At 36.1% G+C, this 15,989-nt stretch overlaps 2 protein-coding genes across 3 annotated transcripts; one reads left to right on the forward strand and one right to left on the reverse strand.

Moving 5' to 3' along the window:
• The first annotated feature begins 342 nt into the window (after positions 1-342).
• LOC109244405 lies at positions 343-8,339 on the forward strand. 2 transcript variants are annotated; one of them, XM_019411489.1, is made up of 7 exons: positions 343-531; positions 1,878-2,048; positions 4,346-4,822; positions 5,225-5,455; positions 5,762-6,459; positions 7,174-7,257; positions 7,446-8,339. In XM_019411489.1, the coding sequence occupies exons 1-7, from the start codon at positions 528-530 to the stop codon at positions 8,058-8,060; spliced, it is 2,280 nt and encodes a 759-aa protein (XP_019267034.1). In that variant the 5' UTR covers positions 343-527; the 3' UTR covers positions 8,061-8,339. The 2 variants fall into 2 exon arrangements, with proteins under 2 accessions (XP_019267034.1, XP_019267035.1); XM_019411490.1 differs by lacking the exon at positions 1,878-2,048.
• A 1,985-nt stretch (positions 8,340-10,324) lies between these two features.
• LOC109244402 lies at positions 10,325-10,990 on the reverse strand. The gene has a single exon (XM_019411485.1). It carries the CDS (start codon positions 10,988-10,990, stop codon positions 10,325-10,327), a length of 666 nt encoding a protein of 221 aa, XP_019267030.1.
• Positions 10,991-15,989: the final 4,999 nt, after the last annotated feature.

Consider the following 15,989-nt stretch of genomic DNA (forward strand, 5'->3'; position numbering starts at 1 on the left):
TGTTAGAGAAGCTCCTCTTGATGTCATCAATAACATCACAATGTAAGCAATCAAATAATAAATTGTAAATTCGGAAAAATGATTGTCTGCCAATCTTTTCCATGATTGATTTGGTTGGTTTGACAATTCAAATCTAAAGAAAACTGTCTTCACAGCATGGAATGCACCCATCAAATAATTAATTGAGAATTATTAGTCAAAGATTCCTAAGTCAAGTTGTTTTATCTTTTATTAATTGCTAGACATCTTCTTGTTTCACTTATTTTTGTCCCGTGTAGACTATCAATATCTATTCTCGTACAGGTCATGCATATAATATAAAATAAAACCCAACGACCTCTTAGATTAAAAAAAGACCAAAAAAGTAGTCAAAAGTTTGTGCTCTTTAATAACAAAGAGAAATCCATTACTTGAGACAAAGAAAGCCAAAAGTTTGTGCTCTTTAATCTGTCTATCTTTGCCGATTTTGAAGATTAGGAGCTTATCAAGCTTCATATACTAAGATTGTTCACTATCTCCAGTTCATCATGAGTACGTCTTTCTTCTCTTCTCCTTCTTCTATCTTCTCATGTTTTATTCATTATTTTATTTTATTAGGGAAAACAAGCTTCATAAGTGACATTCCACGCGAATTGTTTATTCCGCACAGCCAACACCATCATGTCACATATCGCCGCCCTCACCACCACCCCATCCATCTCCTACTACCCCCACACCCTCACCCTCTCCCCTGCAAACCACCCATCCCCCTGCTCTATAGTATTTAATTTGCATAAATTATATCATATAAAAAAATATTTTAAGATATTTTTTTCGATTCATTTACCACCACCAGAACATAAATAAGAAAATTGCTTATTTTTTAAAATATTTTTCTTCGTACCAAACACATCTATAATCTAAAACCAAACCAGAAAAGAAGATGGAAGATGATCTTTTTCAATATGTATTGACTTGATTTTTGTCATTCCGCTTTATGTAACAAACCTTCGGACACAATAAATAGCGGAATACATCGACAGCCGCTTAAACTTGCCATCATATTTCATTTATACACTCGAACACAGGCATGTTCAAGTGAGCACCTGGACACGGATAAAGTGTTCCTATTAGATACTTGATTTTCCTTTGTTAGAGGAGATTTTTGGAAAATGACTTTTGATATTGTTTTTGAGTAATAATCAAAACAAACATTATATTTAAAGTAATAATAGATACAGTATAATAGGTAACAACCATCCAATCAGTTTTTTACTTAAATTTTATTATATCGTATCGTTAAATTTATCGTTACGTAACGACGAAAAGTATCATTTTATATAACGTTGTGGTGGCAACGTTACCTTACTTTTGTTTTTTCTATTTTTTCCTTCCTTGTGTATTACATAACTATATTTTTGTCATTTACCCTATTTTTTATATAATAATTTTGCTCCGTATTCCTTTTTTTAAGAATGGCATAAACTTATTCTTCATATTGGTGGTGTGATACATTATGAAATAACGGCAAACAATAAGATCGATCCAATATTGTATTCGTCAAACAATTCCGTTTGTACCATATAATTTATGAACTGACATGTAACAACCGTCCACACAAGTTGTCGAGCAAATAAATTTATATCAGTTGTCACCATCTGATTTCTTAGAAGGAGGATTGGAGTGATTTTATTTTGTGTCTCACACAACTTATACTAGTTGTGTGAGGCCTCTTTTTATCTCACATATCTGTGGACTCATCTCTTACACATCTGGGTACATAAAATTCTGGGCCCACACAGTTGTGAGACAAAAAAGAAGCTTCAAGGATTGATTGTAATGTGCGGCTAGTCATAAATTATATTCCTCTACAATTAATTATTTTGTAAGAATTGTAGATTACAGTCCTGATATAAACAAGATAACGCGGAGGTCATCCGCAGTGAGCCGTTATTGCTCAGCTAAATCATACTTTGATGAAATTGAAGAACAAGATGAAGGAGGGTCACGATCTGATATTGAAAATCAATCTCCTACCCGTCTGCAGGATGCACTACTTTCTAATACTAGTAAGTTCACAGTTGCAGAAGTATTAGTATTTTCTTGCTTACAGATAAGGGTTGGGGTTTTACCAAATCAACATATATAGGTAATTAGAGGATACTTAGCTTGATGAATCATTACCATATATTTAGGAGTCCCAGACTCGGGCTAATGGAATTAACCATCAGATATTTCCATTGATTAGAATTTTGGAAGGTGTTTTTAAGATTTCTTTGCTGACTAAAAGCATTGAAGAATGCGGGAATGTAACATTTTGGGATCTCTCCCGTATAGCTTTACTAGATATCCATTGCCTGCACTTAGTATTGAATGAACAGCCCAAAAAAAACAACAACCAATAAAAAAAAAGGGGAAATTACCAGCTAGCTCATTACAAATATTGGCCAATTGATAAAATATTACTAATATTAGCCAAATTAGTCAATTAGCTATTTGTAGCAAAAAAATATATCAAATTTTTGCTTTGTTTTGAGTGGGTGTTATTAGAATAGATTGGGCACAACTTAAGGAGCTTGAATCTTAGTTTTGGGATGATTTGGTGAAGTTTTGAGGTGGTTTGAATTGAAAATTCGAAGTAAAAGCTTAACATGAAAGAAATGATATGTGTATCACACGGTGTATCATTTGTGTATCACATATGTATCATATTTGTATCAATTGTGTATCACATGTATATCCATGTATACCTGTGTGTGAGATACATGTGTGATACATGCGTGATACATGTTTGATACATGTGTCGCAGAAGACTTTTTTGAACTCGATTTAATTACAAATTTTGTTACAAAACCAGTCCAAATCACCTCCAATCTTCCTCAAATTTTGTATATTGACTTATCTATATATTTTCAATGAATTTCAACTATACCCATTGAAAAAGTTCCTTTTTTGTTTAGATTTTTGGAATATTGTATAGATTTGTATTTCATCACCTTATTTGCTACCCCGTCCATGAAATTTCTTTTCTGTCTTGTATCTAATGTTGCTAATCACACTTAAAATATGGAAGGTGGTTTTTGAATGTGATTCTTTGATAGAAAGAACCCTATTATTTGGTTTTTCAATTTTTTTTGGCTAGTTTTGGTAAGTCTATGACTAATGGCTGGAGATTGGTAAGTTGAGATTTATTTGGGACACTTGTGTAAGTTTTCCTAAAAAAAACCAAAAAAAAAAAAATATATAGGGCACCATAAAGCTTCTCATTGCTTTAAAATGATAGACAAAAAAAATTTACGAACCACCTACCCCTGTTCGAAACCAATTAATGCTGAGATGAACAAGGATTGGGAGAATGTTTAACCTATGAGAAATTTTGTGGAATACTTACGTATAGCTTGTCAAGTGCAGATTTCTTTTTAAGTATCAAGTTGTAGACAAGTAAATGATTGATCTCTTAGATAAGGTATGCTATTTTCTTCAAATTTACCCTAGTTTTGATTCTGATTTCGGGAATCAAATTGTATCTCGTCTTGAATTTTTCCGTCTGTCGTGGTCAAAGTACCAAAATTGTTTGACCAAATCCGGTACGGATCGCATACCCACACCCATACTAGTGTTGTGTCGACACGAGTGCGACACCTAAATTGCCGTGTCGGAGCTACTTAGTGTTTAACTATACAGAACTTCCTTGTATAGATCATTCTTGAAATAAATACTAATCTCTTTGGTCCACTTTATGTGGCAGTGCTTGAATATTCATAGAGTTTAAGAAAGAAAGTAAGATTTTTAAAACTTGTGGTCTAAAACAAGGCATAGGATTTATGTAGCCTCAAATCATCTCATTAAGGGTAAAGTAGGAAGTTTTAAGTTAAATTATTTTCAAAATTAGAAAGTTGTTATTCTTTTTTAAACGAATTAAAAAGGAAATGTTACCATATAAAATGGTACAGAGGGAGCACAATAAAGTTGAATAGAGATTAAAGAGGGAGCTGTCCGTGAAGAGAGTGGTTTTAGTTGCTATTCAGTTAACCATCCAAAATAGATTGTAAATGTAATACTACTAGTTATAGTACCAGTCCAGCAATCCAGATGCTCATTGAATTTTTGTATTCACTTAAATCAAAAATAAAGACAAACAAGCTAACACGTATGTCAGGATATCCATCTACAAATAAGCGTTGTTCAAGCATTACTCATTGCAACAACAACAACGACGACGACCCAGTAACATCTCACAAGTGGGGTCTGGGAGGGTAGTGTGTAGCAGACCTTACCCCTACCCGATGGGGTAGAGAGGTTGTTTCCGATAGACTCTCGGTTCAAGAAGCCAAGCATTACTCACTGCGCGCTTTTAATTTTGCAGGTGGCAGGAAAACAAAGTGTCGGACACCGCAACAAATTCTTTATCAAGCTGCTTTGCGAGATGATTGGGGAGCTGCTGAACCTATTCTGGAAAAGGATTTGAGTTTAGCTAGAGCTAAGATGACGGAACGCGGTGAAAGAGTTCTTCACATTGCAGCTGTGGCAAGAAGCACACGATTTGTAGAGGAGCTAGTGAATAAAATGGAGGAAAGTGACTTGGAACTGCCAAATAACGGGGGAACTAATGCGTTTTGTTTTGCAGCTGCATCAGGGGTTGTTAAAATTGCTAGTATAATGCGGGATAAGAATAAGAAGCTACCCAACATCTTCAGTAGACATGGAAGTGCAATCACAATGGCTGCTTCGCTTGGACACAAAGATATGGTAGTATATCTTTACGAGGTCACAGATCTTGCCGCACTAGACAACTTAGAACGCTTTGAACTTCTCGAAGCCACGATCCAGCATGAGTTGTATGGTATGAATATGAGAGATCTCTTCCAATGACATATATATATATATATATATATATATATATATATATATATATATATAAATATTTTCACAATGAAACAATCAAGTGTTATTTTGTGTTAATGTGAATTTTTTTTTCTTTTTTGCATGATTCTTAAACTCAAGTTTTAGGGAGAACTTCTATAATGTTGCAGCTTTCCAGCTTCTACTGTCACTGTATCAGCTTGCCCGAAAAATAGGACCATTATATTTAGTTATTTAATCAGTTAGGGGGCTAAACTTTTAACAAGCTTTGAGTACTTTTGAGGTGTATATCTACTGTAGAATTAATTTATTATCTTGGTTTTTACATGCAGATCCCACTATGCGGGATTATACTGGGTATGATGTTGGTTTTTACATGCAGATGTGGCGTTAGATATTTTCAAGAAGGACACAGCTTTGGCCACTACTATAGTAGAAGGAGACCGATCACTCTTACATGCGTTAAGTAAGAAGGCTTTAACAATCAGTTGGCGAGATCCGGATGGGAAGTGGAAAAGGTTCGTTCATATGCTAAATGCCGGAAGTATGCGAGTTTGTTCTCCAGTGCGGCGAATATTTATTAGTATGATTTCCAGGATGCCATTTATTACACGTAAGATCTACTAAGACTTTTTTGTTTCAATTTGCAGTCCTGTTTGTACCTATGTTGCTCGGACTCTCCAGAAATGTTGCCGGGTGCGTGTCGGATCCTTTGTATTTTTGGAGGATCCGACACGGGTGCGGCATCATTTTAGGGAGTCCGCGCGACATAGGTGTGTACAAACATTGTATCACAAATTCAATTCTGCATTTTTTTGCTTGAAGTATTGCTTATTTCTTCTTGCTTTGTTTTGACTTTTGTTTCAAGATGGAGCTCTTTATTAGTAGTAGTTTGTAATATACATTGCTGGAATTTTAGGGTTCGAAAGGGTTTGGGTTATTCGGGGAAAATCATTGCTGAAGAAGCAAGCTGGTGTGCTACTTGAGGAGCTCTGGGCAGAGTGTCTACAATTGCCAGAGGATAAGCTCGCGCGGTTAATCTCAAAGACCCAAATAATGAATTCTGCTGCAAAAGCAGGAAATGTAGAGTTTTTAGCTGTGCTAATTCGTGATCATCCTGATCTGATATGGAAAGTCGACAGAAGGAAGCGCACCATTTTTCATGTTGCTGCTTTACATCGGCAAGAAAAAGTCTATAGTCTTATACACCAAATAGGAGCAGTTAAAGACTTGATAACTCTCTATGTTGATGTTGATGGCAATAACATTCTCCATTTGGCTGGAAAGTTAGGGCAGCCAATCCCTCTCAAACAGAAAATCGGGCAACAATTTGGAGAGATAGAAGAACTCAAACAGAAACTTGGGCAGCCAATGCCTTGTAATGATATAATCTTGGAATCTATTAAGCAGCTTTTGGAAGAGATCCTTCAACAGAGACTAGCTGAGCAAACACCTGCCAATATTGAATATGAAGAGGCTCTTCAACAATTAATTACTGAGATTGATCAAAAAATTGGCCAGCCAAGCCCTTGCAATATTATAATGAGGAAAGCACTACAAAAACTGATTAGAGAGATCGAAGCCATTAAAAAGTTAGCAGAGACATTGTGCTTTAAGGTGATAAACTCTGTCCTATTGGTGTAGCTTGGTAAAATTGTTGTCACGTGACCAGGAGGTCATGGGTTCAAGCCGTGGAAATAACCTCTTGCAGAAATGTAGGGTAAGGTTGCGTACAATAGACCCTAGTGGTCACGCCCTTTCTCGGACCCTGCGCATAGCGAGAGCTTAGTGCTCCGGGATGCCCTTTTATTTTCAGTGTTCTGATTTACAGAAGTCATTTGTTCTGGATTTTCTTTTAGAGTCATTTTTCTGGAGTTTGAAAGTAGTATATATATTTTCCATCAAAAAGGGGGAAATGACTTCTCTCACTTGTGAACGGAAGCCTTTTTCATTTATAACTATCCCATCTCCTACTCCTCATAATACTAGCTAGCTTCAACCAACACATAGATATTGTTATCCATCTTTAACACTCAAAAGTTTCATCAGTAATTTTCAATGCAAAAAACTATCCAATTTGTTGAAACTCTTATCCACTCTAGTAAATGCTTTTCAGTAAAAATATTTTGTGCTCCCCAACAAATACCAGAAAATAGTTTTTGAAGACCATACACACTTGTGATAACTTTCGTCATTTTTCTTTCTCTCTTGTATGCATACTATATTTCCTATCCTATCAATCCAATTTACAATGATACATGAACTATGTCTTAATGTAAGAGTGCCATATAATTTGGTCATCTTCCTTTAAATTATGACTGATTTGTACAGGAGGAAGAGAAGATTATGCCACCGTCATTTCTCCGGGTATCTGGAGCAGCTCTTCGACTGCAAAGAGAGATATTGTGGTTTAAGGTAAGAGATGACTACGAGCAAAATTGGCAGTCAGAAACTACTTCTCTTATGCATGTCTATCTCAGCCATTTTATTTTTTGTTGTAAACATGTATGTTTACAGCTTTTGTTGTTAAAATTTTATTTTAAAGAGGAGTTTGTAACCTTTTCTATTGCTAGTTATCATCTCATGCAGTAATTATTTGGTAGGAGGTGGAGAAAATTGTACCACCTTCATTTCTCAGGATGGAAAACAATGATGAAAAAACCCCAAGGCAATTATTCTCAGAAGAACACAAGCTGTTGTTGAAAGAAGGTGAAAGGTGGATGAGAGACACTGCAAATTATTGTATGATTGTTGCAACTTTGATTGCCACAGTGATGTTTGCTGCAGCCTTCACTCTGCCAGGCGGTAATGATGACAATGAAGGTACCCCCATAATGCTAAAATTGAAAGGATTTTCGGTTTTTGTCATATCAGATGCAGTGGCAATGTTCTGCTCAATTGTTTCCATCATTATGTTCTTGTCCATTCTTACTTCTCGCTACAATGAAGACGACTTTGTTGTGTCATTGCCCAAGAAATTACTCTTTGGACTCACGACACTCTTTGCCTCGATAGTTGGCATGCTCGTGGCTTTTGCAGCAACTTTCTTCTTGGTCTATAATAATCATATGGCTTGGCAGCCAAAGCTCATTGCTGCTATTTCTGGTGTTCCTATTGCTTTATTTGGGTGTTTACATTATAAGCTATGGTGGGATACTGTAAAATCAACATACTGGTCCAAATTTCTGTTTAAACCGGGAAAGCACAGATTGTATTAACAGACAGATCTCGAGTCATATTGGAATAACAAACAGCAACATCTCACATTCTCGGGTCATACGGGAACCAAGTTTCCTGTTTTAGAAGATGATGCTTATTTCAAATAAGCTACTTGCGATGTTCTTTTGATAAACGTGCACAACTACATGTTAGGGAGGAACTCTCTTACTTGTGTTAAGGAATGTAGGGTGTGTTTGGTATGTAAGGGACATATTTTCTGGAAATTGTTTTCCAGTGTTTCAAAAACAAATGAATATTTAATAGTCATATTTGGTGCTGCAAGTTTATGTTAAAAACATATCACCATGGTTGTTCTAGTAATCTAATATAACTCGGTTGTATTACTCCAACAACTAATCTATTAAAATTACGGAAAAGGGTTCAAAATGACCCTAAACTATTGGAAAAGGTTTTAAAATAGAAATTTTTACCTCCTATAGCAAAGGTTAACACCTTATTTATTTTAAATAAACACCATTAACAAAATTATATTCTATAGATACCTTTTAAAATTTATAGCAAAATATTTAATTTTGGTAACCTCCTAGCCCTAAGCCACTAAATACGCTAGTCAGTTACACTATTTTCTTTCTCTCTCTACTTTGATACATCACATTCTCTTCCCCCATCCCATTAAAATTTCCGATCTCCTCCTTCCACCGGATTTGTGCAAAGCCCACTTCAGAGATGCTGATTTCGAATTGTTTAGTTCGCATGATACTTTTTCTGAAGTTGTTATTACTGTATTCCATGACCAAGGGTTCGATTCTGTTTTTCGATCCAATTAATGGTATTGTATCGAAGGAACTAAGAAATCAGAAAGAGTTTGCGTCTACTTAGTTTTCAAAAGTACAATAGTTATGGCAGATTCATTAGCACCGTGGCAGTACAAGGCGAAAGGAGATCAGTCGTTATAGTTGTGGAGTCATTCTTGAGATCCTTCTCCAGAAGGTTTTGGCAAAAAAGACGACATTGCTCCACTAGTGCGTGCTTCTAATAATTTAAAGGAATTCTTATTGCCAAACAACTCAGAGTGAAATTTCCACGAAGGCGGCGTGTTTTCACTACCTACTTCCGGTGAATGGCGGATTTGCCGGAAATTGGGGTTTGTTCTTGAACAAAGACGATGGAGTTTGGGGCTGAGCAACTTGATTTTCTGTTAATATATTTCAATGTATTTTCATGTATTTCATTGTATTTATTGTCTTTTTTTTCATTGTAATTCAATGTATCTCGTTGTATTCCATGTATTTCATTGTATTCACTGTCTTTTTTTTTTCATTGTATCCCGCTGTATTACATGTATTTCATTGTATTCACTGTCTTTTTTTTCATTGTATTTATTGTATCCGATGTATCCTATGTATTTCATTGTATCCACTGTCTCGCTATATGCCATGGATGTATTCATATATTTTTTTAATTAATATAATTTATGTATTCAGATGTATTTTATAATTTCTCTTAAAATTGTTATGTTTTTGGGGTATTTTTCGGTTGAGAATCTTTTTTATAACTGAAAATACAAAACTTGTGTGTTATAATTGAGTTTGTTGAGTTATATTAGGAGTCTATTATGTTAATTGATTCACTTTCCGTTTTAAAAATAGTGTAATCCCCTATTTCACGCCGTCAATAAAGTCGAATACAATAATCTGTCCAGCTGTAATCCCATGTTTCACTCCATGAATATAGTCGAATACAGTCGAATACAACAACTGATTAGCTGCACTTCCCTGATTCACGCCTATTTTTGCTACTGTATTCATCATTACAATAGCTTAAATACATCAAATGCATCTTATAACCACAGAAAAAGGTATCTATAATCCGTAATATAGCAAATGGTATCTATAGATGGCTAATTACTACTAAAAGATAGTGCTTTATGAAAATTTCTCTTAAAAATACCCTTCATCCACCTATTGGGCTAAAAATACCCCTTTATCCACCTTTTTGGTTCACTTATGTCCTTTGGCCGTTAGGTCAATGCTGAATTAAAAATAATTACTTAAAAAAAATATTTTGCAAAATATTTTTGTTTTTTTAAACTAATGCACCAATAGTCCACTAATTTAGTAAAATCTTCTTCTTCTTCTTTTTTTTTTTTGGTCGAAAGTAAAACTTTTATTCCAACCTTTTTTGCAAATATACACCATCTGCTCTCTATGGACTTTGGAGCAGATCTCAAAATAAGAAAAACCATTTACAAATTTCTATACAACTCTTCTGTTGCTATTCTATTATAAAGCATATAACTATCCTATAAACAACTAGGATAGTTGTTTAACTTTTCCAGTAGTGGCTTCCATTTTTGTTGTTTTTGTCCAGTAACATGAATTTGGACAGCAATATCCTTTGCTCTGTCTTGTACTGTCTTCTTGCATTGTTGAAATCTTCTACTATTTCTTTTCATCCATATGTTGTACATCACAGCAGCAAACACAACTCCTATTATGGCTTTCTTTGGGTTTCTGTTATTCACATTCTTGATTAACCAGTTAACTTCTTCTTCCCAGTCTTGAGTTCTTCTGTGATATCCAAGCCATGTTAACATGCTTTCCCATAGTTTTTTTGAGTATGAACATTCAAAGAATAAGTGTTCATGAGTCTCAGTCAAGTCTCTTTCACACAGAACACATCCTTGTTCAACTTGAACTCCCCATTTCAACAATCTATCCACTGTTGCCAATCTTCTATGCATTGCCATCCACACTATGAACTGTTTCTTTGGCAGACTACCATTGATCATTGTTATGGATTTCCATCTCACTTTTGGCCATTCTGGATTGCTTTTTACATATGTTGTTTTGATGCTGAACTTCCCCTTCTTTACACAGGCTTGCATTCTTTGCATATCATTTTCCCACCATTCTCTTGCATTGAATATCTTCCTTACAAGCCAACTAGCTTGTTTAGGAACTTCCATACTTGCTATCTTGCTTCTTTATATATTGGTCATGTATCCATTTTATCCGGAGTTTATCCTTCTTATTCACTAATGCCCATAGTAGCTTTGTTATTGCTGCCTTGTTCCATGCTTCATAGTTGATTATGTTTAGTCCTCCTGCTGCTTTTGGCTTACACAAAGTCTCCCAGGATATAGGATTTCTCTGGGTGGTGTCATTGCTTCCAGTCCACAGATACCTCCTGCATATGTTATCCACCATCTTTACAATCTTCTAAGGGATGAGGAACACTTGAGCCCAATATGTCTGCATTTCAAACAAGACACTCTTGATGAGCTGTAGTCTGCCTCCATATGAAAGAAACTTAGAGGTCTAGCTTCTAATCTTGTCCACAATTCTTTCCACCAAGGGCATACACTGTTGTATGCTGATCTTTTTTGCAGATAATGGTACTCCCAAGTATTTGAATGGTAAGGTCCCTTCTGATAACTGCAACTCAGCTAACATTTTATCCTTGAATTCCTTCTTTACTCCTGCTATATATAATGAACTTTTATCCATATTAGCATGCAATCCTGAGACTTCAGAGAATTGTTGGAAACATCTGATAAGCATCTTCATGGATATTTCATCAGCCATGCAACACATAAGAAGATCATCTGCAAAGCAGATGTGGACAATCTGCAGTTTCCTGCATTTAGGATGAAAATTAAAATTTGGTATTCTTGTCAGAGCTTTCAGAGATCTATTGAGGTACTCCATGGCTAGAACAAACAGGTAAGGTAACATGGGGTCCCCTTGCCTTAAGCCTTTCCTTGCTTCAAACTTCTCAGTGAGGCCTCCATTCAACAGTAGTGAGTAGCTTATTGTACTAACACATGCCATAATCAATTCCACTAGCTTAAAGGGCACACCAAACTCCAGTAATACTGTTCTCAGAAAATCCCATTCCACATAATCATAGGCTTTNGCTGTAATCCCATGTTTCACTCCATGAATACAGTCGAATACACTCGAATACAACAACTGATTAGTTGGACTTCCCTGATTCACGCCTATTTTTGCTACTGTATTCATGAATACAATAGCTTAAAAACATCAAATACATCTTATACCCACAGAAAAGGTATCTATAATTCGTAATATAGCAAATGGTATCTATAAATGACTAATTACTACTAAAAGATAGTGCTTTATGAAAATTTCCCAAGTATTAGGAGTTGTATATGTTATCTATAAGTCGTAATGGTAAGAGTTTCAATAACCATATTTCCTGTATTATTCTATAAGTCGAGCTCTGTCCTTGGATCCCATCGTTCTAGCCTTCCTATTCTTGTTTTCTTGTAGGACTTTCGAATATGTTTCTGATTCAAAATTTAAGAGATGTGAAACTTAATTATAACCTTAAGATACTAAAGAATATTTCTCATGTATGACTGAAATCTAACTAAAAATAGGCCTTTGGTAGCAAGAGGAAACTAACATTCTCGTTGATTGGTTGAAACTTGTATTATGTTAAGATATTAGGCCAAGTTCGAATGAAACGTAAGAATTTACAATTGAAGGAGATTTGAATAGATTTCCAACATGCATCATATGAAGAAAATGAGGATTTAGAAAGTCCTACAAGAAAACAAGAATAGGAAGTAGGGCTGCTTATCGGGCGGATTGGGCGGTTATTTACTCTTAACGGTTTGGCTTATCGGTTATCGACATTTAAATGTATTGATCTGCTAGCCACCCGATAAGATATTGGGCGGATTGGTATCGGTTTAGCTCTTATCGAGCGGTTATCGGGCGATTTATCGGCCTAATTCAATCTATTTTGCGTGCATTAATTATTTGCTGACAGCCTAGCATACAAATTCAAAATAGGAAATTACACATTGAGTCCAGACATACATGTCTGTTAACGCCTACATAAGAATGATGTAGTGTGTCATGTGTTGTAGAGTGAAAAAAGCAGAACAAATTGCTTAGAGAGTGGCAACCATGATAAGGTTACTGTAAGACGTTGGACAAGGACAAAGATAGGTGTAGTTATATCCTTTAAGGAGGTCTGATGGTGTATGACTTCTTATGAAGTACTAATTACTAAAAATTTCCTTTTATTTAGTGGAATATGTGTGTTACAGAGAATGTTTGAATAGTTCAAGCAAGGTGACACGATTGTTCTAAGGTTAAAGTGTACATCTGTCAACTGTCATGAGAGGCGCTAAGCTTAGTATCACATGAGCTTATGAGAAGATGAGCTGAGTGTCAAAGATATGACAGGATGAACGAGTGAGAATAAGTTATCGTAAAGCTCTAAGACTATGTCTTTTTGGCTTTAATCCAAGTGGGGAACTCTATCATTGATAACTATATCGCGCTGCCAGAGGTTGGGGCCAGGGTAGGACGTCCACGTGGTGCAGCTAGAGCACCTGCACGATCTGCCACAGAGGAGCCACCAGTTGCTCTAGTCGGAGCGCAGGCACCCGAGATGCCTACTACTGCACCAGCCGTTCAGGAAACGCTTGCACAGTTCATNTAGAGATAGAGTACTGGAAGTGGAAGGGTTTTTGTAATTTAATATATATATATATATATATATATATATATATATATATATATCTTAACAACCAGTAATAACGTCTCAAGAAAACCTCATTTTACAGAATTCATAGGCTTTCCTAATCGTCCACCTTTACATACACCTTGGTGATACATTCTTCTGATATATCCTTTTGATTTAGTTCATGTGCCATATCACATTTCGTATAATTCCTTCCTTCATAAAAGCAGATGAGCAGGTCCAAACCGTAATCCACCATCATTTTTTAGTTTATTTGTTAAGAGTTTAGCTATGATCTTGTATAGTTGTTGAACAACAAGCAATAGGCCTAAACTCATCAACAAGACTGGGATTTTTTTACCTTTGTTGATCAATGTGACAAGTTGTGCAATTTACCTCCTTAATTACTATCCTTTTTTGAAAAAACATTGCACAGCATCTGTTACTTCTCGCCCTGATGAATTGACAGTACTCTTGAAGATATTCTGCAGGATATCATCCAAGTTCCTGGTGCCTTATCATTAGGCAGGTCCTCACTACTGCTGATCTTCTCATTAGTGAATTGAGCTACCTAGTTGCTGCTGTTGAACACTTGTCAAGCATGGCCCAAACTTGACTATATAGATCAATTCCTGGGCATTTGGTCTTGCTTGCTTATCCATAACTGTGAAGAATTGGTATGAACTCCCTGGTTGAATCAGCTGGTTCTGTGATCTTCACCTGAGTATCATTGTAAATGCAGCCTCACTTTGTTTCTTGCTTGGCTAGCTCGCATACAGGCATGGAAAATACTTTGTATTTTGGGTCCTAGTGGATCCATGTAGCTCTATTGATTTTTCACTGAATATTTGTTCTTGGACTGCTTTCCCACTTCTCAATATTTGCTAGACATTTCCTTTCATCCTCTATCAGTTCTTTAGCATTAAAATAATCTTCATTTAACATTCTGTTGGAATCTGATTCAACTCTTCTCTCGTCTTGTTTAGCTTTTTATCCACTGATGAAACTTGCTCATGTTTATACTTCTAGTCTCTTCTCAATCTGCTGCAATTTTCTCCAGACGTGTTAGACATAGCATCTCCTCCACTTTCTTTGTTCCCATACTCTGTTGTAACAATCTCCCTTATATTCTGCCTGCTTCATTACAGTAGTTAACAATCTGTAAGGTCTGTTGACTTTCATTTTCTGACCTTCAGAGTACTATCATTATTGGAGTATGGTCTGAACATCCAGGAAGCATGTATTGGTCCTTCAATACCCCAGTGTATGGGTTGAACCATTCAGCATTCCCAAAGGCCCAATCTATATGATATATTATTCTTACTTCAGGCATCTCTTTTGTGTACGCCATGTGAAGTCCCCCTTTTTGGTAACTGCCCTTACTGCTATATCTTCAATACAATTTTGGAAAATCTACTAACTTCAGCTTGTGTACAGGATTACCATTTAATTCTACATTAACATTAGTAGACTATTGAAATCTCCTATTATAAGCCAAGGAATTCAACTGGTTTACTTCTTAGTTTCCCCCATAGTGATTGTCTATGTTTGAAGCAGCTATGTAATTCCAGTAAACAAATCTTATGACAAAGTTGGAAAACAGATAATCTCTTATCTTGCCACGATACATCATGGAAATCAGTTGTCGTCTCTCTCCAGTACTTATACATAACATTTGGCTTCCCTTCCACATTAGCCATATTCCTCCATTGGTCATATCATAATTGTCCTCAGTTTTCATCAAGTTGCCTATTCTTTAACCGATGCCTTGCCTATCTGCTTTTTGACTCTGTTTCAAGGCAGAGCTATCATATCCACGTTTTTCTCGAGCAAAAGAATTTCCCACTGTCTGCGGCTGCTGTGGAGACTTATTCAGCCCCTCACATCCAAGATAGTGATGAATCATGGTGGCTGAGCATGTAGGAGTGCTGGTTTTAGGTGCTCCTTTGTCCTGCCTCATTTCTGGTATCTGCATGCACAGTCTGTTCAGTGGCCTTCTCTTTTATCATCAGGGTGCAAACCGTTTCTAATTCTGCTACTCCTCATAATTTGATTTCTCCTTAATGCTTCAAATATTTGTGTTATCATTGCTGCTGTGCTTCTTGTCTAGCTCCTGTTTCACTGCGTCTGAGCAGTATTTATCTTGTTTGTTGTTCCTTTACTTCCTTTGGACTCCATGTCATCATCCTCTTCCTTTCTTCTTCTTTTCTGGTTTGATCTTCTCTTTCTCGTTGCTCCATCTGTTTTGGCATTTTCCTTTCTCAATGCCAAGTTGTTAGGGCACTCTAGCAGAATTTTGGTTTTCCACTCAATTCCACCATATTGAGAATCCAGCTCTTTTGGACCAGGTATTCAATGTGGACTTCCTTAGTAGATGGCTGTTGTGAATGTCCATATCGAATTAGAACTCTGGATTGGAGACCCTGCATAATCCACATGTAGCCTATCAGTACAAATGGCTACCT

The sequence above is a fragment of the Nicotiana attenuata genome, unplaced genomic scaffold (genome assembly GCF_001879085.1).
Source record: "Nicotiana attenuata strain UT unplaced genomic scaffold, NIATTr2, whole genome shotgun sequence".
NCBI lineage: Eukaryota > Viridiplantae > Streptophyta > Magnoliopsida > Solanales > Solanaceae > Nicotiana > Nicotiana attenuata.

What these genes read in the sequence shown, in the direction of transcription:
- LOC109244405 (XM_019411489.1), top strand. An exon ending in CAGGATGCCATTTATTACAC is followed by an intron (nt 5,456 to 5,761) that starts GTAAGATCTACT and finishes CTGGAATTTTAG; the next exon opens with GGTTCGAAAGGGTTTGGGTT. An exon ending in GAGAGATATTGTGGTTTAAG is followed by an intron (nt 7,258 to 7,445) that starts GTAAGAGATGAC and finishes ATTATTTGGTAG; the next exon opens with GAGGTGGAGAAAATTGTACC.
- LOC109244402 (XM_019411485.1), bottom strand. Translation starts at nt 10,990, where the DNA reads ATGGAAGTTCCTAAACAAGCTAGTTGGCTTGTAAGGAAGATATTCAAT.